The 26,111-nt window shown below is 38.5% G+C and overlaps 2 protein-coding genes and 1 pseudogene across 2 annotated transcripts; 1 reads left to right on the top strand and 2 right to left on the bottom strand.

The window, feature by feature from the left end:
• Positions 1–3,185: 3,185 nt before the first annotated feature.
• Positions 3,186–4,786, top strand: LOC126620079 (endochitinase EP3-like). The gene is made up of 2 exons (XM_050288548.1): positions 3,186–3,644; positions 4,077–4,786. Exons 1-2 carry the CDS (start codon positions 3,233–3,235, stop codon positions 4,481–4,483), a joined length of 819 nt encoding a protein of 272 aa, XP_050144505.1. The 5' UTR covers positions 3,186–3,232; the 3' UTR covers positions 4,484–4,786.
• A 7,844-nt stretch (positions 4,787–12,630) lies between these two features.
• Positions 12,631–13,204, bottom strand: LOC126619989 (PHD finger-like domain-containing protein 5A). The gene has a single exon (XM_050288446.1). It carries the CDS (start codon positions 13,191–13,193, stop codon positions 12,861–12,863), a length of 333 nt encoding a protein of 110 aa, XP_050144403.1. The 5' UTR covers positions 13,194–13,204; the 3' UTR covers positions 12,631–12,860.
• An 11,045-nt stretch (positions 13,205–24,249) lies between these two features.
• Positions 24,250–25,502, bottom strand: LOC126619716 (stearoyl-[acyl-carrier-protein] 9-desaturase, chloroplastic-like; annotated as a pseudogene).
• Between the last annotated feature and the right edge of the window lie 609 nt (positions 25,503–26,111).

Below are 26,111 nucleotides of genomic sequence, written 5' to 3' on the forward strand. Positions count from 1 at the left end.
ATAGTCAATTTATGTCGGTTATAACCGCCACCATTAACTTAAAAACCGCCAGAATCTGTCAAAAATATTTTTTAAAAAAAAATTCAAAAATATTGTCAGTTATAACCGACAAGATTTTTTTTGATATCCACCATTAAATATCTGCCATTAAATATCCGCCAGGACTTTATGTCGGATATAACCGACATAATTTTTCTAATATCCGCCACTAATTAAATGATGTGTCAGATATAATTTATCCGACATGATTTTTCTAATATCCGCCTCCATCATCCACCACCTAAAGCTAATATTGTAGTAGTGGCAGTGGGCTGGGCCTTTTGCCCTAGGCTTGCTATGGCAGCTGCCAAGTTCTGGGCTGCCTACCCGTGGGCCAAGGAGTGTACCTGGGCCCAGTGGCGAGGTCTAAGTCCAGAATTTGCAAGAAGATTATTTGAACTACCTATAATATTTATAGGAGAATTTGCACTAACCGAAATATTCAAGAGGATTTGGACTACTCAAAATAGTCGAAGTAGGGTTTGAACAACAATATTATTTGAAGGATGATTTACCACCATTTCTTATTGTATCGTCCTATTACTTAATTGTATAATTAGTAAAGTTTAAAAAGATGCTAAGCTCTAGTCGGGCGGTGAACATGACTTTACACTTAGGCGAGGACCTAGACAAATTTGAACAAATTTATTATATACCGTATAAATAATTGTCTATTTATTATACATCATATACTATCCGAAAAACATTGATTATAAAACATATAATATAAAAATATTAACAAATTTTCTTATTACTTTGTTGATTTTGATGGTAAGAGAAAAAAAAACAAATAATTACGAGTTCGTAATATTTTACAAATTATTTTTTGAAGCTCGTATAAATCTATAGTGAATTTTAAGATAAATAATAGTGTCAAATAAGTGGCTTAAAAATTATTGGAAGAGTGGTCAAATTAATTGGACAATAATTAAAAAACAAAACAAATTCCAATATAAATAAGTAATAGCAAGTTAGGTGGCACAAATTGATTGGCCACTAGTTAAAAAAAAACAAATTGTAATTGCAAGTGGGGTGGGATGGGAGAGAGAGAAAGTCTATCTTATTCCTTTCTCTTCTTCTTCATCAGAACCTCTCCATTTGCAGAAGCTGCAAAATGCAGATCTTTATTCCTCCTTTCTTTGCCGCCTAGTTATTTCTTTTTTTGGAAAAAAGAGAGCTCACTATCAGCCTGTGGTGCGATAGGGAAAGGAAACTCAAAAAGCCAAAAAACCACACGAAATTTCATCACTTCCGACGAGACCGGAGGGGCGGCCACCACTCCTCGCCCTCATGTGGCTTCACCATTACCTAGGCCTCCTGCCCAGGGTTTTGAAGGCAAGGGCGCTGCAAGGGCGCGATGCAGATACTTGGGTCATGGCCTTATGGCCTTGCAGTGGCTGCTGGGTCACGACAACGGTGGTGGTGCTGTTCCTCGACGGTGGGGCTCCTCCTGCCATCGTGTTGAGCCTTGAGGATCGTCATCGTGGGGCTATGTCCTTGTCTCCACTCTCCGGTCTAAATCCTTCTACGTACGGGGTTCCGTTCGTTGTCGTTTTTGAATTTCCTACCATTGTATCCTTTCTCCAGGGACTGATCAAGAAACTCTTCTAGGAAAAATTAATTGATATGACGTGTGAGAAATTCAACGTAACAGAAAATTTAAGAAACAAATGCAATATGCTTCTTCGAGTATTTGAATCATCTCTCAGTGAAAGCACCGATTTGTTGATGCAAATTTCCACAGTCTTCAGTCTTGACGAAAATGCACCTGCAAAACAATCAACACATTTGATCAAAGACCTAAGCCTCACGCGCCCACGAGGTGGGAGGGTTAGGCCAATGGATCTCCTATGCTTAAGTTAGTTTCTCTTAGGAGAGTAAAGTGTTTAGGGCTTTTTTGGGGTGGCAAAAGCTTCTGAAATTTGAGAGAATATGGGGTATATATAGGGGAGAGGGCCAACAATAGTGTTAGGGTTTTACCCTATACATGGCGGCATCCTATTGGTCAATGTTTATGGATAAATATTTTCAAAATATTAAATAGGAAATAATATCTTAAGATAATGGAGTGATTATCTCTAATTGATTTAAATTGGAATTACTTACTTGATTTGAGTCAATCTTCAATTGGAAAATGTATTAAAGATAGGATTTGGATACTTAATCCTTATTTTTAATCCTTTGACTTTTCCTTGCCAATAGTCCATTTAATGAAAGTAATCTTGTCTTTCTTGAGCAAAAAATTTACATGTCGCCTTTAGAATTTTTAGAATTATTTTAGCCCCACACTCATAAGATGTGGGACGGTGGCATTGCAGAAAGGATTGATACCTTTCGTATGTCTTGTCAAATATTGATCTTTCTAGATGATCAACCGGAAACAAAAGTGAGAATGCCTAACCACCATCGCCCAAGCCTGGTCCAACGTTTAATACATGTCACCATTTACATAGGACTTTTTCTAATTGTAATATAATTAGGTTGAGCTGCAATTTGCAAAGGAGGCCACAATGTTGACCTTTTTTTTATGTCAATCTCTGAGTTGAGTTGCAGAGTTCCACACGTTATTGTTACAGTTATTCTATTTGAATTTTGTGTATTTGCAATTCAAAAGTCATAGGGGAGGGTCAATAGTCCTATTTTCCATACCATCCCCAGGTCAAAAGTCCACCCTCGGACCAATTCCACGCACAGCATTTATTCTCTAGAAACTTCACTTTCATGACATTAGAGTACACCATTAAATGATGTTTTTTGTATCAATAAAATAAAACATATAAAAGATTTTTCAATACGTTTAAAATAAAAAATGGTATATTACATATTAGTATATAAGTGATAAGATATTTATGTTAAAAATTAACTATTTATTAAAAAACTATCCTCAACTTATATATAAGTGTACCATTACATGTGTTTCAAGCACAACAAAAAATACCTTCAAAATTAAAAATAAAATTACATATATTTTTATTTTATTAACACGAGATTGCAATATGGGGTTGTACCGCGTGGTTTAAGTCCTCCACTCTCATGCGCACTATTGCATAATTCGAACTTTAACGACCCGTCTCTCCCACGGTCCCACCCATTAATTAATGCTATAATGCTAGTTGCTTGCTCCATTCCCACTATAAATATCTAAATCCACCTTCTTCTTCATCACTCAATCACAGCTTCAGAAATCAATCAAATGGCGGCCAGAAGCATAATATTAACCCTTTTTATTGTAGCCACGGGAGTCCTGTCCGGCTATGCAGACGCTCAGAACTGTGGCTGTGCCGCAGACCAGTGCTGTAGCCAATACGGCTACTGTGGCACAGACGATGCCTACTGCGGCACAGGCTGCAAGTCAGGGCCTTGCAAGACGCCGGCTCAAACACCGAGTACCAGCGATGTGGTGGTGGCGGATATTGTAACGCCCGAATTCTTCAACGGGATAATTGATCAGGCGGACGCAAGTTGTGCCGGCAAGAACTTTTACTCCCGAGATACCTTTCTTGAAGCTCTCAATTCCTATACTCAGTTCGGTAGGATTGGTTCCATTGACGACTCTAAGCGCGAGATTGCTGCTTTCTTTGCCCATGTCACCCACGAGACTGGACGTAAGTTATATTTCTCCCCCACTTTATTGTTTACACGTGCAAATCTACGTATGTATGCTTATCAGCAGAACTCTTATATATATTTCATGTATGAAAGTAGATCTAACCACTCTAAAAGACATAATTAGCGGTAGCAATATGATTAATAAAGATCATCATTGCCAAAAATGGTCCAGATCGGAAAGTTGGAGGCTAGTTGATCTGTGTAAGAAGATTTAAAAATAAACGGTTGAATCATGAAAAAATATTGTAGAGTGGGTTTAAACGTTCGATTAACGTAGCAACTTAACTGGTTATCGCTTGAAGGCTCGTGATATATATAATAATACAGTTTATTAGCTATTTTTATATATGCACCCAGAAAGAAAAGCTGGCAGATATTGAACTCAATAATCAATGCTAAGTAATACTCGATGATTTATGATTGTGCAGATTTTTGCTACATAGAAGAGATAGATGGAGCCTCAAAAGACTACTGTGATGAGACCAACACACAATATCCATGCAACCCAAACAAAGGGTACTATGGGCGTGGACCTATCCAACTATCATGGAACTTCAACTACGGTCCGGCCGGAGAGAGCATTGGGTTTGATGGACTAAACTCTCCTGAAACCGTGGCCAACGACCCTGTCATTGCTTTCAAAACGGCGCTGTGGTACTGGATGAACAACGTTAGGCCGGTCATCGGTGAAGGTTTCGGTGCAACCATTCGAGCCATCAATGGTGCGCTTGAATGCGATGGTGGAAATCCTGCTACAGTTCAGAGACGTGTTGAGTATTACACAGAATATTGTAACCAACTTGGTGTTGCTCCTGGTGACAATCTCACCTGCTAGTTACTATATACTAGCTTAACTAGGATCCTAGGATCATTTTTCTCCTTTCATTCTTGTTTTCTTTTTGTCAAATAAAAATTTATGGACGACGTGAATAAATGAAAAACAGGATTATGTTGCAGTCCTATTTAGAATAGGAATGTGATTGTGTAAATCCTAGGAAATATGGGAATGTATCTTATATTCCTATTAGGATTAGATTACCTATTAAATGTTGTAATACTAAGGGGAAAGGTTTTACCCTTCCTACTACTATAAATAAAGGCACAATGGGGTGAGATAACACACACCCACAATTACACATCTCTCTATTCTTCTCTCTATTGCCGCACCCCCTCTCTCTAAGGCCTCCATAATTGTTCAGTAAATTATGCCTACAACACGTTATCAGCACGCTCTTGACGCTACGCTAACAAGAGAGTTTGATCTTCAATTTGGGGAGTATTACATTTTAATCATTCTTTTCATGATTAATTTATTATTTTATTAAATTGATCTACATGCTATTGATTCAATTTAATTTTTCTGTGTTGAACGTGATACAACGCATTGGAGAATTCCGGCTTTCAAGAAGGATCTTCTACAAATTCAAAGGCTTTTGTTGTTTTCTGCTACTCAGATACGCTTAAAATAAACGAAGATATTTGAAACGACCCATGAAGCATGAAAACATTCCCCATGATGCATGAACCCCCTACATTTATATTTACCTTCCGATATATATATTGTATATGTTCATATATTGGTCAATATATATATTTGTTTCATACATTACACAATAATTGCTATGTGGAATTTGTGAGTCAAAGTATTCAATTAAATTAGAAGCATGTTTCAGGTTTTCCTAAACCCTAAAGGATTTGAAAAAAAAAATATGGGGGAATCAGGACAGGGTGCGGCACACCACTGCACCATCATTGTGCAAATAATCACCAAGCCTAGGCCTGGATTTTACCTCGGTAGGGCCTGCAGCCCTGAGCCTATGCACACTGGCCTTGGCCCGCAGCCATCCAACCTGCCCAATTGTCTGGGCTGTCCTCCCATACACACGCTGCAACCTTTTTGGTTGCTGGGTTTTATTGCTCTGGCCCGCATACATATAGCCAGCATATCCTGGGCTTGTCACTACGCCACCCATACCCAAGCCCGTGACCTGCAATCACTATGGGGCTGCTTTCACACAACCAGCCTTCGCTAGGATCCCTGTGACAACCCACAGGTCAGCTTGCGCTAGACCTGTCTGTGCACTCCCTTGTGGCCCAAAACACGACCCAGCTGCGGCTAGGGTCTCCCATTCCTCACCCGTGGCCTGCAGCCACCACCAAAGGAAAATTTGGGCCTCGCCTTATGCTTAAGGCACCCAACCCGTGCCTCTTAACCCCCGGCATTAAGCCCAATTATTTTTGGGGCTCTATTTTCGATCCAATAATATTATTTTAATATTATTTTGCTTCTACGATCGACCCTGAATGGTCCCGATCTATTGAATTAATTAAAAGTGACCTGTAGTCCATTAATCTGATAATGAATCCAAAATTATTGACCTGAATATCACTTTTGGACATTAACGATTCAATAATTTATTTCTCTTCTTTGAACCGTCACATACTTTCGTAGTAACTACTTTTGTAGTAACTAAGCTCTCACACTTGAGTTCCCGAAGACAACTCAAATCCACTACACTAAGTTAGCATATTGCATTCTGAGTTTCTTGCAAGAACCTTTCCTTTATGAACTAAACATTCATAAACTAAATTGAACCTGTAGTTTCAAATTTAGTGCCTTTGAAACCCGAAGATTTCATAAAACAATACACCCATGAAAACCCGACGTTTTTCATGAAAACCATGTCTTAGAACTCGAATGTTCTAACTTTGATGCTTATGGATGATTCATTCCCATAACACCAATCACAATTTTGTTCCCTCAAATTCAGTGGATTGTTGAACCGTCACAAGTTTGATTTTCCTGATTTGGACATTTTCTAATAGAAACACTTTAGGTGGGGTACAAGACGTGAATCTCCACTTGACTATCAAGAAGCTGAGAAACCATTGATGCCAACAATAGGCAAGGAAGAGCTGAATAAGCCTCCGCCATAATCTTCATTCGAAGACTTATGCTCAAAGCATTACAAATGGAAATACTTCCCAAACGAGGATTTCATGGCTCTTCGGCTCGCTTCTATAGACCGTCTAATCATGAAAGAAATTGCCCAAAGCAAACCATGATTACGTCCATGAATGAGTACAATTCTGAATTTTATAAATCCGATCGAATCTTGACTGGAGAATACTTTTCTCGTCATTCCAAGTTTCTAACTCGCTCCTGAAGCAGCAACGTAGAAAGTGGAAATTTACCAAATTCTCGGATCTGATTACTACCACAAACGTGAGAGAAAGGTATGGACCCAGTTTGGCTGGAGTCTACCGAATGACTCGACCCAGTTCGGTCAAAACCTAACCAAATGGTGATGCACTGCTTCGGCAGGGATACACTGAATGACATATTCTTTCATAATACAATTTCGAGTTTGTGTTCACAAACATATAATATAATCAGGGCTTGCCAAGGTGTGGCATCATGCCCGAAGCATGATCCTTGGTACATAAGACCTAAAACTTCAAGAATAAGGGATAATATTCTCGAACCTCAACCTTGCAAGAATCTACTCTCGTCTTGGTGGAATAGATCATTGGTTATGCACCTGTTTGTGCCCCTACCAATGTTGTTGAGGAGTACCATTCTAGTAGTAAATATGTGAGATTGATTTTGCTCCATCGAACATTGTTGGCAGAGCCAAATTTCGACATGGATGGCCTTATTGGCCGAATCCCCTTAGTAAATTTACTTTGTGAACATTTTTCCATGTTCTTGGATTTAAGTTTGGTGTATGTTTTACTTATGGATAATCTTATTGATATTGTCCTTGAATATGAGTTAATTGAATCATGTTTCTTAATACATGTGACCGATTCAATTAAACATGTGATTAGGTAGGAATGTGGGAAAATTAGTTGTCTGGATGAATGCGTACTACGCACACTAACTTTACACTTAAATCACATCTCTAACAACAACTTCAAGTCTATCCAACCTGATTAAGAGCATTGGCACGCTCCTCGTTGTATGAATGATATTGAATTATCATTTAAAGGACCTTAAATTCTTCCTGACGTTGAGTTTTTAAGGATATTCGAGATGACAATGATCATAAATGAAACCACTGAAGAAAATAGAGTGAAATATATTTGCACCACCTCCAAAAATGAGCCTGAAGCTTTGATTTGGGGCCAATGGGTTGTCTCCCAACTGGGAATACACCACATGTGGCTGGCCTATAGCCTGGTGATTGGGCAGTTTACTTGCTTTGGCACGACCTTTTGGGACACTTAGGTCGAACAATGATGCTATAACGCATCTCCTTATCTGAAGTAAGGATTTTGTGCCTACAAGCACACTATGCCAATCCTGCTCATTAGGGAAATTGATTTTCTATATCATTTCTTACAAAGATACGACACGACTCCATTTTCGCAGTGGATTCAAGGGAATATATGTGGATAATCCAACCAAAATGCGGACCATATAAATATTTATGGTTTTGGTTAATGAATTGACAAACTAGTCACATGTTTGTCCACACACATTACTGCTAAACCTCTTGGCCGATTAAGGGTTCACCACCCTACTTATCCCTTAAGGTCTGGAATACTGGATAATGCTAGAGTTTATATCGACGGTTTTCGATAAAGTATTGCATGTCATTTTGGGTTTTTAATTGAACATCGCATTCCCATGTTCACCCCAAATAGCCTAGCCTAGCGATCATAAAGCGCAATTTAATGATCGCCCGAATTTTGGTAAACGTACCAAGTTTTCGGTCTTTGCCTAGGGCTATGCAATCTTTCACGCAGCTATGTTGGTCCGCCTTGAGGCCCATTGCCACCCAACTTATATGACGTTACAGTTGGTTACTGGGTACGAACTTGACGACTTTCGTATTTACGCATTTGGGTGCGCATTCCATACGCATTTAGGTGCTTATTTACGCAACGTACCACTATGGGTCCTCAAAGAAGGATGTGTATCTTTTGTCGATCATGATTCTCCTTCACACTAGCTCCATTCGAGCCCTTGCACACAATCTCTTTACCGCTTATTTGCGGGTTGTTACTTTAATGAGACAGTCTTCCCGCCGTTAGGGGGAGATAAGAACGTCAACGTTCCTGTAGAACGGCGCGAATTTGCATGGACGTTGCCCACTATGTCTCATCTCGATCCCCATACCGCACAAGTGTGATAAGCAAGTGCGACGAATTCTAGATTTTAGAATGTTGCTCCAGACACATTCCTCTAATCTAGCTAAAGTGACGAGATCATATACCAGCTGCAAACATGCCTGCAAGGATAGACGTACTTAACGGACGTCGAGTCAACATCCCTGGAGGGTGTTCCACCCATGTTGGACGGTTTGGACGCCCCTGTTGGACGGTCCGGTACACCGGCGGATAGCCAATCAATATGTCTTGGCCTGGAGCACGACATATCATTCAGTTCGTAGGATTCACTTCCCTGGAAGAGGAAGACATGGCATAAAAATGAATCTAAACTTGATCGCTGTCTCAAATCATTTTCATCTCATGAGATTAATCCGGATTACTCCCGAGACTTGAAGTTCTTGGTCCAGTATACTAGTTTGGATGAGAAAATGGAATTGAAATGAGATTATCATCGATGATGTTTTCACTTATATGGTACCAACATAAATGAAAAGTGACGATATCGAACCGTGTTCCGTTGATTAAGTGACAACGTAAAACTGATTGGACAACTAAAGTTACAATACAGGTCAAATTCCTTACCAAAGTGTGTATTAGACCTGTCGTTCCTACACTGCCCAAGGTAACCCTGTTGAGTTACAAGTGGGAAAGGAAACGTTATGAGATGAATGAAATAGTGCGATATGATAAACGCCTTACGGCGCAAGGTTTCTCTCAAAACGTCATGTGATTGATAGTAGCATTATGAAACGTGGTTAGTATTTCTCCATGGGGATATAAATATGAAGATTTACGTGTAAGTTCTCGAAGAATTACATGGACTGGTTCAAATAGTTCCAAACCACAGAACACCCTCTTAACTCGTTTTGAGGCGTTCACTTATGGATTGAAAAATCCGATGGATATGGTATACCCGTCTAAGTGATTATTTGATCAGTCAAGGATATGAATTATGCCCTTGCGTGTTAAACTATGAAGTCTTATTCCAAATTGCTAGAGTTACAGTTTATGTCGTTAACACAAATCTCACTAAGACTCTGGAAGAGCTTAAGAAAACTGTCTCGCACCTGAAGATGGAATTTGAGATGAAGGATCTTGGGAAAACTCGTTTATGCCTTGACCTGAAGTTGAAGCATTGTTCTTACGATATTTTGGTCTACCAGTTGAACTACACCCGGAATGTGTCACCTTTAAGTATACCCATGATCGTCCATACGTTATATGCAAATGAGACTCTTGAAAAGTCTATGGAATCCAAAATTCCATATCTAAAAGTTCAATTTTGCTCTTCGTTGTACTTAGCTCATTGTATTTAGACAGGACATCTCCTTCGCTGTTGATATTGGTAAAGATGCAGCACCGCGCCTACACGCAACCACTGAATTGGTATTAAAGACGTACCCTGAAGGTATTACGTGGGCAAATCCCAACGCATCTTGAGCGGATCTAACCCCCCTGATCCTCGAAATGATGCTTGCCTTGTTTGTTATGCTGACGCTGGTTACTTATCAAACTCGCACAAGGCAAAATCCCCAAATGGTTATGTCTTTACCGTTAGGGCTATCGCAATATCTTGGAGGTCCACGATATGACCCTAGTTGTGAAATCTTCTAATCGTTCCAAGACTCACCTTACTTCATTATGCCACAATTGAGACATGGTTAGAAGTTCTTGTTGAGCATATTCGAAGTACTTGCTATATTTTCATCTATCGTTGAGTCCCAACGACGATCCATGAAGATTATGCCACATGTATCAACCCGACCAAGCCATGATACATCAACGAAGTCAACACCAAGACATATTGCGTTTACATCTACATTAGCAAAGCATCAGGAGATTGAAGTCCTGCAAACCGATCCCAGACAACCTTGTCGACCTCTACACTATGTCACCGCCGAAGTCAACCTTCTAGAAGCTTGTCCGAGGAATTGGTATGCCTAACTACTCATATGAAATGCTTGTAGTTCTCATTTGGAAGTTATGTCAAACTTAGGGGGAGTATCCAGAAGTATACTCACTTGATCTTAATGTACTCTTTTTCCCTACGATTAGGAGCATTTTTCCCATTGGGTTTTTGCTACCTAACTAGGTTTTAACGAGGCACCCATCCTGGGCTGATCATACCCTTGAGAGCTCTTCTACTTGCGTCCAAAAGACGTATAGTTTTGACTTAATGCAACTTCTCACTTTTCTCCTTAGACTATGAGTTTTTCTCCTATCTTGGGTTTTACCATAGCGAGGTTTTGTGAGTTTTACTTTTTATGCATTCTTCCGTTGATTTGAGACTCACATTTGCCCATTGTGCCGACGACTTCATCAACTGTACTTACTTCATCAATGAAGACTTGATGCGCCATTTACTTGAGTATTTACATACTTAAGGGGGAGTGTTGCAGTCCTATTTAGAATAGTAATGTGATTGTGTAAATCCTAGGAAATATGGGAATGTATCTTATATTCTTATTAGAATTAAATTACCTACTAAATGTTGTAATCCTAAAGGGAAAGGTTTTACCCTTCCTACTACTATAAATAAAGGCACAATGGGGTGAGATAACACACACCCACAATTACACATCTCTCTATTCTTCTCTCTATTGCCGCACCCCCTCTCTCTCTAAGCCTTCATAATTGTTCAGTAAATTATGCCTACAACATATTATAATTTATAGATGAGCACTCATTTGATTTTATTTGTTTTTTTATGCAAAGCCCACTAATTAACGAACAAAAATTACCTTTCTTGAGACGGGCTGGACCGGTTAACCAAATGTGCTTTGCACTGATGCACTTGATGAGCACAACCAAAGAGCTTTGCTCTCCTAAGAAACAAAAGATACTCATGAACGGTGGAGATTTAATTAAATAAGATTTAGTTAAATTTCAACAGCTCATTCCTGAAAATAATGTGCAAGGGAGAATCATGCCACAACCAAATGGGGGTGATAATATACATGCTAAAAACAAAAAACAAAAATGTTTGCATGTTCAATTTTTTATTTTTGCACAAGAAACTCCAACATCTAAGGCTTTTAATGTGTTCTTTCAAGATGAAAAACATTACCCTTATGTTTTGGGTGCGGGATTTCCAAGTTTCAGGACCGAGGCCAAGTTAATAAGGAATGAATCAAAAAATATGTTGAGGGGTTATAAAATGCATCAGATGAGGATTATAAAGGCACGTGGGAGGAATTTTCAAGTCCCTACTTGAAATGTGTCGTTTTCAAATCTCACTTACATACCTTTGTGATCTATTCCTTACTGACTTGACCTCAATACTAGACATGAAAATTATTCACCAAAACATAGCCTTAATAAAAATGAGTTATACCCATACATATAAAATAGGTGAAAATCAAAAAGGGCCAAACTGGCGCTCTTGTGTTAGGATTCTGAAATGTACCCATTTACCTTATGTTTGCATGAGAGAATTTTAAAGTACCAGAAAACTTTAGACCCAAATGATAAAAGGCAACAGTTCCAATTAACAATTCAAACATTAGAACGCTACTACTAAAACACTACAAAATGGACCAGAAAGATACTAAATAAGGACCTTTCAAATGACACATTTCTAACTCTAGGTGCCAATTCAAAGTTCTCACAATGTACAAGGGATAATTGATAAGGGATGAAATTAATTAACGAGGTCCAAACTAATGAGTTGGTAAAAGATAAAGGACCATGCATTTGTGATAATTATTTTGTTTCATTGAATGTTGATTCTATGTCATTAGATGTTTAATTGAATGAGTAATGCTAGGGTGACCATATTGGTAACTAAGTGATGTGGCATATGATACATATAACCAACATCCAATGAGCTAAACTCATTAAATGACATGAGATGGAACACCAACGTGGTTCAAAATGTAATCTCTATAGCATTTTTCCTAATTGAATATGTCACGAATTAGATACAAATATACATGTGGTAAGCGTAACATTATTTTAAATTGTGACCTCATAAGAGTCGAATACAAGAGAGATACCACAATGAAGCAGAATGCGTCTAACCTTAATATTTTCAAAACAAGAAGATAATTCAAGGAAGATAAGTGAAATTTCAATTCAATTTAATAGTGAAGTCATCATCTTCTCTTGAAACCATACTTTTTGCGTTCATAGAATAAATCTGTTTTGGCACTTCCTAGATTGACAATTTTGGGACAGCCATCTCGATCTTTCTCCAGCTGAGTACACTCTTTGCAGTAATAAGCATCAGAAATTCCAAGCCCTCCACACACAACACACCGTCCCTGGAACGATCCATAGTTGCACTCATCGCACACCCGAACAAGTGTGCATGGACGAACCAAAGAATCACAGATCACACACTTGCCATCACACTTCTCACACAACCTTCCGATGGCTATTCCCGGTTGCTTCCGGCACATAATTAGGTCAGGATGATGCTTCGCCATGTTACTGTGGTTATTTGTGCAACAATATATGTGCTAACTGATGCTAGTCCCTTGCAATATATATTGGCAAAGTGAGGACTACAACAGTCACAAACAGGAAGGAAGATTTTGGGGCTTACTTGCTGATCAAGGAAAACCACTTTCAGAAGTCAATTTCAGCTGAAAAGTAAGATAACTGGTTTTCGTGGGGAACAAGCTAGGGACAAAGAAAATGGAAAGTGAGGGTTTATCTTAATTAACTAAAGTACTAGTGTCCAAAAATGATGTTCACAAGATTAATTAATTAAATAAGAGCATGAAGGGCAATGTGATGACGGGCTGGGGAATATGCGGATGGTCTGACTTCGAGTTTGTTAGTGTGTAAATTGTGATCTGATGTGGCAGTTGCATTTCCAGCTTATATTGCTAGGATGTTTAGCTAAATTGGTTGTATGCTTATTTGTTTAAGTCTCATAGGTCTTAAGTAAGTAAGTAGACATGTGTCTTCATCTCATAGGGTGTAAGATGGAAGGCTGGGATTATTTTGATGTAATTTGAATACTGCCAAAAATGTGCAACACTTAGAAGAGAGTGGAATTCTTTTTCTCTCTTAGATGAATGGAATGGTGAATGTGTGAAGAATGTTTAGAGTCATATTCTATGTTCTCTCTCTCTCTCTCTCTACCATCATCTCTTCCATTTTTGTACTGTAATTTCTTCTATTCTCTGAGGAAATATGTGCAGTCATAGCTCATAGTTGCATAGCTCATTCGAACACTAACATGGCCTCAGAGCCAGGTTGGGTCTAAATCTTTGGGCATTGTGTCTATGAAGGATTGAGCTCAAATCCACAGCAAAACCTCATTGCGGTGATTCGAGTTTATATCAGTGATCGAGTCTAACATGGTTGGATCTGGAGGGGGAGAACTCAGAGCGCCAATCTTCAGTGGCGAGAATTTTGATTTCTGGCAAATCAAAATGAAAACCATTTTCCGCTCACATGAACTGTGGGATCTGGTTGAGAAGGTTACGATAGTCCAATGAAGAAGGAGGATGAGCTTACAGAGGTGGAGAAGAAGTTGGGCCAAAAGAATGTAGTTAAAGATGCTAGAGCGTTGGGAATCATTCAAGGTGCCGTTTTAGATCAAATTTTTTTTAGAATCATAACCCAAGAAAGTGCAAAAGCTACGTGGGACATTTTGAAACAGGAATTTGTTGGTGATAAGCAAGTAAGATCTGTGAAACTTTAAGGTCTTAGACGAGATTTTGAGTATACTAGCATGAATGATAATGAATCTCTCTTTGTGTATATTGCTAAATTGTTTGATCTGATTAATCAAATGAGAAGCTATGGTGAAGATTTGAGTAATCAAAGAATTGTGCAGAAATTGTTAATTAGTTTGCCTAAATCTTATGATAGTATTGCAGCTGTGATAGAAAATACTAAGGATTTGAACACCATAGATGCTCAGGATGCGGTTGCCATTCTAAAGGGTTATGAACAAAGACTTGATAGGCATGGTGAGAGTAGTATGGAGAAGGCATTTGCTAGTTTGAACATTGCATCGAAGCCAAATAGGTTTAATTCTTAAGAAACAAATCAGAGGTCTTCCATATTTCATCACAAATCAAAAGTGTGACAATACTTCAGCTATTGCTATCGCTAAGAATCCCATATTTCATCATAAAACCAAGCATATTAATAGAAGGTATCACTTCATCATGGAGGCATTGCAGCAATGAGTGATTGACTTGATTCACTATCCTACAAAGGAGCAAGTAGCAGACTTTTTTACAAAGGCATTAGCAAGAGATCAATTCACCTATCTTAGAGAACTTCTTGGGGTGAAATCAGTTCACAATTTAAAGGGGGTTGTTAGTGTGTAAATTGTGATTTGATGTGGCAGTTGCATTTCCAGCTCATATTGCTAGGATGTTTAGCTAAATTGGTTGTATGCTTATTTGTTTAAGTCTCATAGGTCTTAAGTAAGTAAGTAGACATGTGTCTTCATCTCATAGGGTGTAAGATGGAAGGCTGAGATTGTTTTGATGTAATTTGAATACTGCCAAAAGTGTGCAACGGTTAGAAGAGAGTGGAATTCTTTTTCACTCTTAGATGAATGGAATGGTGAATGTGTGAAGAATATTCAGAGTCATATTCTTTGTTCTCTCTCTCTCTACCATCATCTCTTCCATTTTTGTACTGTAATTTCTTCTATTCTCTAAGGAAATCTGTGTAGTCATAGCTCACAGTTGCATAGCTCTTTCGAACACTAACAGAGTCACATATTAGATAATAACAGTGGATTGCTTCTTCATAATTTATATGGTAGTAATATTTTTCCTCGTAATCATATTTCTAAATTTATAAAACACCAATTTAGGAAGACATAGAGATGTTTAACAAGACATATTATTGCCCCTTAGTCTCTACAATAATTCTATGTAGGACATCTATTCGATGCGATCATCAATTTAGGAAGACATAGAGATGATTCCTAATTAAATATTTCACAAGACATATTATTGCCCCTTAGTCTCTACAATAATTCTATGTAGGACATCTATTCGATGCGATCATCAATTAAATGTTGATATTGTTGTGCTAGGATAACAGCAAACTCATTGGAACCAACTCAAGCTAACCCACAGGAAATATATCAAATGGAATGCAAGAACAAAATATAAAAGACACCAAGATTTTAAGAAGGTTCCTCAACAGTCGGTGTAACTGGAGTACGTCCTCGGAGCAGCAGGAGCTCACCCAATAATCCACTATTAACCAAGTGGGAGTTTACTAAGTGCTGGCAAGCTCACAACCCAAAACCCTAATACAACCAATAGCTCTCACACACCAAAGAAACAAATAGAGAAAGAAATATTGTGAATAATTTCTTATCTATACAAAGCTCAAAGCTATTACAACAACAACTACCTTGGTGGATGATTACTAACCAAAGAGAGAAGCACTTTCTTCTTCTCTTCAAAGAGGGGCTTCGGCATTACCTCTTATTTCTCTTCTCTGCTGCTGCCTTTATTTTTCTGCTCCTTTTACAACTCTCCTTTCATTTCTCTCATTTCCAAAAAGGCAACAAGTGGGGGGACAAAAGCTGAATTTTCTACCTTTGAAAAAGCCAAAGCAAAAGGAAACAAAATCATTTGTCTTCTCATAATGATGTTCCCACATCATTATGTCCATCATTTTTTATTATATGTTTTTGGCCACTTGGCCACAAATTCAACAATCTCCACCTTGGCCAAGTTCCAAAAACGACATGATAAGCCAACCAACACAATCAACAAAATCAACACAAAAAATCACTCCCAAACACTAGCAAGAGAACAACTCATGCCGAGCCAAATGCTCCAAAACTCCTACTGCTTAACGCCTTCTTTATATAGGCAAAATGTGAACCAAGTTTAAGCAATGAACAAACTTTGCTACACCAACAACCTTAGTTAACATATCAGTGGGGTTGTCTTTAGTTGGAATCTTCTGGAGAATGATCTCTCATTCACCAATGACTTCACGCACAAAGTGATAATGCACATCTATGTGCTTGGTCCTCGCATGATGAACCTGATACTTAGCCAAATAAATGGCACTCTGGCTGTCACAATGTACCTCTACCTGCTTCTGATCAACCCCCAAATCTCTAATCAGCCCATGTATCCAAATGGCCTCCTTTATAGCTTCAGGAACTGCCATATATTCAGCCTCTGTAGTAGACAAGGCAACAGATGACTGCAAAATGGACCTCCAATAAACTGGCCCTTTAGCCATAGTAAACACATAGCCTGTAGTAGACTTCCTTCCATCCAGACCACCTGCATAATCTGAATCAACATAACCAACTGCAAAATGACCAATACCAGAGTCATCTCTCTTAAAGCATAAACCAACATCTTGAGTACCATGGAGATACCTCAATATCCACTTAGCTGTTTGCCAATGCTCTTTACCTGGATTATGCATATATCGATTCACCATGCCAACTGCATGAGCAATATCCTGTCTAGAGCATACCATTGCATATATCAAACTACCAACCAAATTTGCATATGGTATATTTTTCATTTGTAGCTTCTCTTTATCAGTTTTAGGACATTGTAGAGAACTCAATTTAAAATGATGAGCCAAAGGGGTACTAACCGATTTGGTTGACTCATGAACTCCAAACTTCCGAATCAACTTCTCAAGGTATTGTCTTTGATTCAAACTGACCAAACACTTCTCTCTATCTCTAGTGATCTCCATGGCAAGGATCTTCTTCGCTTCACCAAGATCATTCATCTCAAACTCATTCTTCATTTGCTTCTTCAATTTCTCAATCTCTTCGACATTCTTAGAGGCAATCAACATATCATCAACATATATCAACAAATAAATGAAAGATCCATCTTGCAACTTCTTGAAGTACACACAATGATCATATTGACTTCTAGAATAATTTTGGCCTCTCATAAATTTATCAAACCTCAAATATCATTGCCTTAGAGATTTACTTCAAGCCATAAAGTGATTTCTTCAATTTGCAAAACAAATTCTCCTTCCCTTTCACTATATACCCATCTGATTGACACATATAGATCTCTTCATTCAAATCACCATGTAGGAAAGCCATCTTCACATCAAGTTGCACAAGCTCAAGATCATACTGTGCAATAAGAGCTAACATAATTCGAATTGAGGAGTGCTTTACAACCGGAGAAAAGATTTCATTGTAGCCAATGCCCTCCTTTTATGCATACCCTTTAGCAACTAATCTTGCTTTAAATCTCACATTGCTTTTCTCATCAGCATCTTCCTTCTTGGTATACACCCATTTGCAACCGATAGCTTTCTTGCCCTTAGGCAATTTAGCTAACTCTCAAGTCTTGTTCTTCAAGAGATAATTCATCTCATCACTTATGGCATTGCACCACACCTCCTTCTCCTCACTCTCAATGGCTTTCTCGAAACTGGATGGAATATCATCAATGATAATAGGAAGAGTAAAAGCAACAAAGTCACTATACCGAGGTGGCTTGGTAATTTGTCTCTTTCCTCTGTTCTTTGCAATAGACTCTTGAGGTGAAACTTGCTCTTCAACTTGAATAGAATCTTCAAGTTCAACTTCTTCAACATCCTCCTGGTCTCCAACTTCTTCACTTGTAGTGGCTTCGACATCAGCGGAAATAGGATTTGAAGTACTAGAGGCAACTTTCTCAAGCTCCACCTGTTGGACATCTTTCACATTCTTTTCAGAGTCTTTGTACATACTTTCTTCATCAAATGTCACATCTCTGCTAATTACAAGTTTCTTCATCTCTGGGCACCACAATCTATAACCTTTGACACCACTACTAAAACCAAGAAAGTTAGCCTTTTTGGCTCTAGGATCAAGTTTATTTTCAGTCACTTGAAAAAAAGCAGGTGAACCAAAAATACGGATATAGTCATAATCAGAAGAAGGTTTTCCAGTCCATACCTCAATTGGTGTCTTACCTTGAACAGCAGCTAAGGGTAACCAGTTGATGATGTGACATGCATAATTAACTGCCTCTACCAAAAATGACTTGCTTAAACCCGACTGAGACAACATACATCTAACCTTCTCAAGCAAGGTTTGATTCAATCTTTCTGCAACTCCATTTTGTTGTGGAGCTCCGCAGACAATAAAATGTCTCACAATCCCTTCCTCTTTGCAAACTTTAAAGAAAGGGTCGGATGTGTATTCTCCACCATTACCCGATCGTAAAATTTTAATCTTTCTCCTAGTCTAGCTCTCAACCATTTTCTTCCAACCCAACAAAATGCTCAACACCTCACTCTTGTGCTTCATTGTGTAGACCCAAGACCTTCTAGAATAATCATCTACAAAGGTCACGAACCAATGTCTACCACTCAAATAGGGAATCTTTGTAGGACCCCAAACATCCGAATACACATAATCAAGAATGCCCTTCGTCTGATGTACTGCAGTACTAAACTTCACTCTAGTTTGTTTCCCCAAGACACAATGCTCGCAGAAATCAAGCTTACAAGTCATGACACCTTTTAGAAGACCTTTTTTCATAAGCCCTTGTAGAGCTTTCTCACCGGCATGGCCTAATCTCATATGCCACAGTTTAGTAGTATCTGAATCAGATGTGCCCATATTTTCTGAGACTACAGACACTTCACCTGTCACGGTGCTTCCTTGCAATAGATACAAATGACTATGTTGATGCACAAAATCAGTGAGGACATTGGTACAACAGAAAGTGTTAAGTTTGTGACCTTCGCTAGATTGCTTCGGTCACTAGTTTGGATAAGTATGTAAATGGATGGAGACAGGGAAGCAAACACAAGATGTACGTGGTTCACCCAGATTGGTTACGTCCATGGAGTAAAGGAGTTCTCATTAATTGTGAAGGGTTTACACAAGTACATAGGTTCAAGCTCTCCTTTAGTGAGTACAAGTGAATGATTTAGTACAAATGACATTAGGAAATATTGTGAGAGAATGATCTCTATTTATAGAAGAGAGTTTCTAGCCTTGTTCTGACATTGACACGTGTCGTGTTGTGATTGGCTTCTGATGTTGACACGTGTCGCGCTATGATTGGCTTCTGATGTCGACACGTGTCGCTCTGTGATTGGCCTTCTGGTTGGAGGGAAACTCTTCTAGGTCCTTGACGGTATAACGTTGACTGGGGTTCAGTAGTTTCAGGATTGGTCAAGTATGGTACAAACAGTGCTCCCCTAAGTTCCTAAATGAGGGAAGCTCCTTGGTTGGGGACTTGCAAGATCTAAGCCATTGAGTAATCACGAAACTTCTAAGTACCGGTTAACGTTATACCGTCAAGGACCTAGAAGAGTTTCCCTCCAACCAGGAGGCCAATCACAGAGCGACACGTGTCGACATCAGAAGCCAATCATAGCGCGACACGTGTCAACATCAGAAGCCAATCATAACACGACACGTGTCAATGTCAGAACAAGGCTAGAAACTCTCTTCTATAAATAGAGATCATTCTCTCACAATATTTTCTAATGTCATTTGTACTAAATCATGCACTTGTACTCACTAAAGGAGAGCTTGAACCTATATACTTGTGTAAACCCTTCATAGTTAATGGGAACTCATCTACTCCATGGACGTAGCCAATCTGGGTGAACCACGTACATCTTGTGTTTGCTTCCCTATCTGTATCCATTTACATACTTATCCAAACTAGTGACCGAAGCAATCTAGCGAAGGTCACAAACTTAACACTTTCTGTTGTACCAAAGTCTTCACTGATTTTGTGCATCAACAGACTACATTAATGAGCTTTCATCACAACAAGTGCACCATAGGTAACTTTCAGTGTCTGCCCATCTAAATGAAACTTGAATCCCTTGGATTCTAAAGTTCCCAAAGAAATAAGATTTTTCTTCAAATTCGGTACATACCGAACACCTGTCAACTCTTTAACCATGTCATCATGCAACTTCAAATGAACTGTACCAATCCCTTTTGTTGTACAAAGATTGTCATTTCCCATGAACACGACACCACCATCAAACTATTTCAAGCTTGAAAACCAATCCTTGTGAGGAGTCATATGATGAGTACAACCTGTATCCAACACCCATTTAGTAGCACAAGTAAATGGTGAGGAGGTGGTTAAAGCAAAATCAGAAAAATCTGTTTCAACCTCAACAACATTAGCTTCAGAACTTTCTTTGCCTTTGGTCTTCAACCTAGGACAATCTTTCTTCCAATGACCCTTATTATGACAAAAGGCACATTCATCCATTTCCAAGGTTTTTCTACCCTTAGAGTTTCCTCTAGGTCGAGAGTGTGATTCTTTCCTACTAGTAGAGGACCTCCTCTCCGATGATCTACCTCTAACAAATAAAGCTTCAGATGTACTATCATGATTTTTATCTCTATGGCTCATTTCATAATTTATCAAGGCATTTAACACATCTTCAAATTTCACAGTTTCTTGACCATGCATAATAGTGGTAACAAAATGCTCATAAGAGTCCGACAAGGAATTCAACAATATTAAGGCCTTATCTTCATCCTTAATATCCTCATCTAAATTTAACAAGTCGGCAATCAACTTATTAAAAACATCAAGGTGTCTAATCATTTTGGTACCTTCTTTGTATTGGAAGCGGTAGAGCTTTTTCTTCAAGTGTAGCCGATTCTCTACACTCTTCGTCATATACTTGTCTTTCAATTTTTGCCACAACACACTTGCTACTGTCTTCCGCATCAAAAAATACTTCTGAGTTTTTGTAAGGCACAACCGAATTGAAGAGCAAGCACACAAATTTAATTTCTCTCATTCCAGCTTCGACATAGCTTTCGGCTTCTCTCCTAAAGCGGCAAGTAGATCTTGTTGAGCCAACACATCTTTGACCTCACATTGCCACATCCTGAAGTTGTTTGTGCTATCAAACTTTCCCACTTCGAACTTTGCATTTTGCACTGTAGTTCTTGCAAACCCGGAGTTGCTTCCAAAAGGATTCTCATCTTGCCCATCTGAAATCTTTGCCAACTAGACAGTACCCAAGAGCAACCAGTGCTCTGATACCAATTGTTGTGCTAGGATAGCACCAAACCCGTTGGAACCAACTCAAGCTAACCCACAGGAAATATATCAAATGGAATACAAGAACAAAATATAAAAGACACCAAGATTTTAACGAGGTTCCTCAACAGTCAGTGTAACTGGAGTACGTCCTCGGAGCAGTAGGAGCTTACCCAATAATCCACTATTAACCAAATGGGAGTTTACAAAGTGTTGGCAAGCTCACAACCCAAAACCCCAATACAACCAATAGCTCTCACACACCAAAGAAACAAATAGAGAAAGAAATATTGTGAATAATTTCTTCTCTATACAAAGCTCAAAGCTATTACAACAACAAGTACCTTGGTGGATTATTACTAACCAAAGAGAGCACTTTCATCTTCTCTTCAAAGAGGGGCTTCAGCACTACCTCTTCTTTCTCTTCTCTGCTGTTACCTTTATTTTTCTGCTCCTTTTACAACTCTCCTTCCGTTTCTCTCATTTCTAAAAAGGCAACAAGTGGGGGGACAAAAGCTGAATTTTCTACCTTTGAAAAAGCCAAAACAAAAGGAAACACAATCATTTGTCTCCTCATAATGATGTTCCCACATCATTATGTCCATCATTTTTTATTATATGCTTTTGGCCACTTGGCCACTAATTCAACAGATATGTCTTGTTGTCAGTTATGATATTCACACTTTATCAATGACATATCGATGATATATTCGTTCGTTAAGAAATAACGATGGATCTTCCCGAACACTAAATGACTACTCGCTTTCAACAACTTGGGAAGAATTTATATGATATGTCTTAAATAACCAGGTTTCAACCCCAACGGATACTGATGAGTAGATTTTATATTATATATTTTACCCTAATCTTAGTATATTTTGGTCAATATTTTGGAAGAATTTTGATACTTTGAATTGTATTTCCAATATAGGACTTTTGACTTCTTCTGGAGAAAAACATTATCAAATGGACAAATTTTGGAGTAATTCCAATTGGAGGACGTTCGTGAGTCACTTAGTTTGATCGTATCAAAATCTGAGATTTTTCCACCAAGCGATCATTTTCTGGCGATAAAATAAATGAGCGATGTGCAGTGTTGGAAAATGACGTTTTTGGGTTTAAATTGCGTTTTTGGAGCCCAAGATGACCGCGGATGGGTTCGTGGCCTTCTGGAAAAGTGTTCAGAATATTCCAAACATTAAATACAGCTATATTGGGCCAGTTTTGAGCAGCTTATGGGTCCAAAACGTGGCTGTTCAGATTTTAGGCGAATTTTACCATTTAATTTAGGGTTATGTTTCCTATTTTATTTCATTATTAATTTTAGTTTCCTAGGGGGAATAAAGGACCTATTTTTAGGGTTTGTGTGGTGGCTTAGCAGATATATTGCTTGGCTGTCTACAGTTTTTCTCTACGCTTTCTTTTATGCAATTTTGGAGACAGAGAGAATTGTTAGGGTTCTTGGAGATTTTCTACTTTAAGGTGTTTTCAATCATTTTCTTAATAATATTTTCTATGATTTCAATTATGAATATGAGTAACTAATTCCTATTGCTAGGGCGAAGCCTTAAGCCTTAACATGAATATGTGATTTTATTTAATTGCTTATGATTGATTGCATGCATACTTTGAATTGTTAATCACCGGGATAAAAACTATCTCATTGTCTTAATGCCTGATCACCATTAGGATCTTTAGAAAAGTAATTTGATGCAATTTTGGTCGAAAAGTTCCCTGAAATTGACGCTGGCTTCTTGTGATTAATAATTGTAATTTCACTTAGGATGAACACCACGTCTTAAGGGTTACATGGTTTTTCAAAGGATTTTCATAAAGCATAATGAGTCTTTCATGTTCAGATTTGATCCGAACGTCCGGACGGGTTGCAAGTTAGATATATGTTCTATGTTAGAAGTTCCAAGTAGAATATGAATTAGGAAAATCTAACCTTCAAAGTAGCATGTGTAGATCATAAGTAATTGGTAAAAGTTCATCAGATTGCTAGGTGATGGTGGAACCTAGTGCTTTCTTAATTTGATTTCTCCCAAAACTGTTTTCTTTTCCTTCTAGTCTTAATACTGCAGATTGTCTTATTTTTAATAGTTAAATTCATTTTTAATTTAAGTAGGTTATAAAATCAATGATCTCAATTTCTACTTTACAATAATTAATTGAAATTTGGTTTACTTTGAATTATTTAATAATCCCTGTGGAGAACGACCTTGCGAGATTCGTTTGTACTACAACAACCTTGTGATTCTTGCAGGTATAATAGGAGTTTTTTAGCCCGTTCATATGAGTTGTAAAATCCCTATCAGATACCTTTCACTATTTTGAAATATAAGAATAACTTTTGAATCAAGAACATGACTATAGGAGAGTGACAAAAGTCTTGACGCACTAACCCTCAGTTTAGGAATCAAGTTATTTATAGAATCTCGTCCAGATGTTATCACAGATAGATCATATTCCCCAAGATATGTGTTGTATTAAAAATTAAGAAACCACACATATATATAGCTTGTCAGATGACCCTCACTTGTCCACCAAAGATCCAACTGATAGGTACGGAGGTGAGTGGTCGCTTGTCCCTTAATTGAACTCTTTCCTCCAGTTTTCTTATTCTTGGGGCCAACCCACAAACATAATCCTGAGCCTTTCGGCCCTCAGGTGAAAGTCCGGTTAGGGTTTCAACCTTCCACACGGAGATCAACAACTCCAGTATATCGGCATAGTCATTGGTGGTATATACTCCAAGGCGCTGCGCAACACTGGAAAAGTGGTGGAAAAGGTGGTGATCACGACCATCATACATCAAGTGAGCGGGCATAGTGATTTGCTTCTACATCACGTGAGCTAAAGAAATGACTGTAAAATCAGGATACAACTCAAACAGCTTTGCCACTATCTTTGTGTAGGCCGCCTCACGGCGCTTCTCATCGGAGGCTATTGTACCGCATATTTGCGCCAACTTCAAGTCCCCATGCTCCTTGGCAAGTTTGGCAGTGTTCCCATGAGAGATAGCGGTAGCCCTTTCCAGGAATGAAGTGTATATGAAGGCCAAGTAAGGGTTGTTCTCAGCCCCGGGATCCTAAGCACATACGTTTATATGCATACACAAAGAAAACTAATTAAACACATTAAAAGACGTTAAGTGATTAAGTTAATAAATTAGCTAGGGGTCCTAAGTAAATACCATTCCATAAGTAATCAGATACTGAATGGTCCTCTCAATTTGGGACATGTCGACTCGTCCAGTGATAGATAGAGATACTTATTGAGAAGGTCCCCATGCCTGTTCTCTTCAGCAGTCCATGCCCTGTTCCAAACTGCCCAAGAAATAGGGCTTGAACCTGTTTCATCTTGAACTCCATCCAATGTATTAAGCATCGTTTGGTAAGTCGGAAGGGCGTCTTCAGTGATCATGTTTCCGACCAAAACAACAAAGTAATCATCAGGAATCTCATTTGCCCTCTCCCTCAGTTCCTTGACTTGCTCAAGAAATCCATCCGTATCGCCAGTAGTTCGAGAGTGAGGAAGAAAATCTTGAGGTTGCCAACACTTGTCAACTGGTTTCAAGTGAACCAAAATGTTGTGCTCAGCCCAGTCCTCTAGGTATTTGAATATCTCAATCTTTTGACTTGGCATAGAATGTGTGATTTCTTGATAACGCAACTCCCGCCGAGGCATGAAAGCCTTCTTGTAATTGTGTACATAATTCCCATTTCTATTGTTAATCTCATCAATCCTGAGCTCTCTTTCTCTGCAAGCATGCATGTACAATAATTAAAGCTAACTAGCCCAGTTCGAATGTATAAATTTATCTTGACATACACACACACACACACACTTGATACATAATTGATATTAACAGCACAAAATAATAACAACAGTTAGTAAACCAAGAAAAGCAAATTATAAGATTAGTAATTATTACTACGTAGTCTCTGAAGTTTCTCACTTGGAAGCTGCTGGGCCGAGAGTAGTACTAGCACTGGATGAGGCCATGGCGCACTTGGGAGGTGTTAGGCAGCTCGTCATCATCATCACTAATGACAGGAAATGTAGATGATCGATAATCCTGCAGGGACGAGGGTATTAAAGGTAAAAGATCTATCGATCGATCATGCATAGATACTGAGAAAATATAATACACTGATTCTATATATAACTAATATTACAAATGAAGCAAAGATGACTTGATGAGTTAATGAAATCCCTAGCTAGCTATACATAATTCCAACCAATTAAGCAAAAGAAACTGAATAACAATCTTCCCAATAATTTCGGAAAACAGATAATCATGTGTTGCGTACGTGCACTCCATACATGAAAGCTCATGTGCCTTGCATGCATGCCTGGTTAAACCATTAGACGGGAGGGTAT

This window comes from Malus sylvestris, chromosome 4, assembly GCF_916048215.2.
Source record: "Malus sylvestris chromosome 4, drMalSylv7.2, whole genome shotgun sequence".
NCBI classification, from domain to species: Eukaryota; Viridiplantae; Streptophyta; class Magnoliopsida; order Rosales; family Rosaceae; genus Malus; species Malus sylvestris.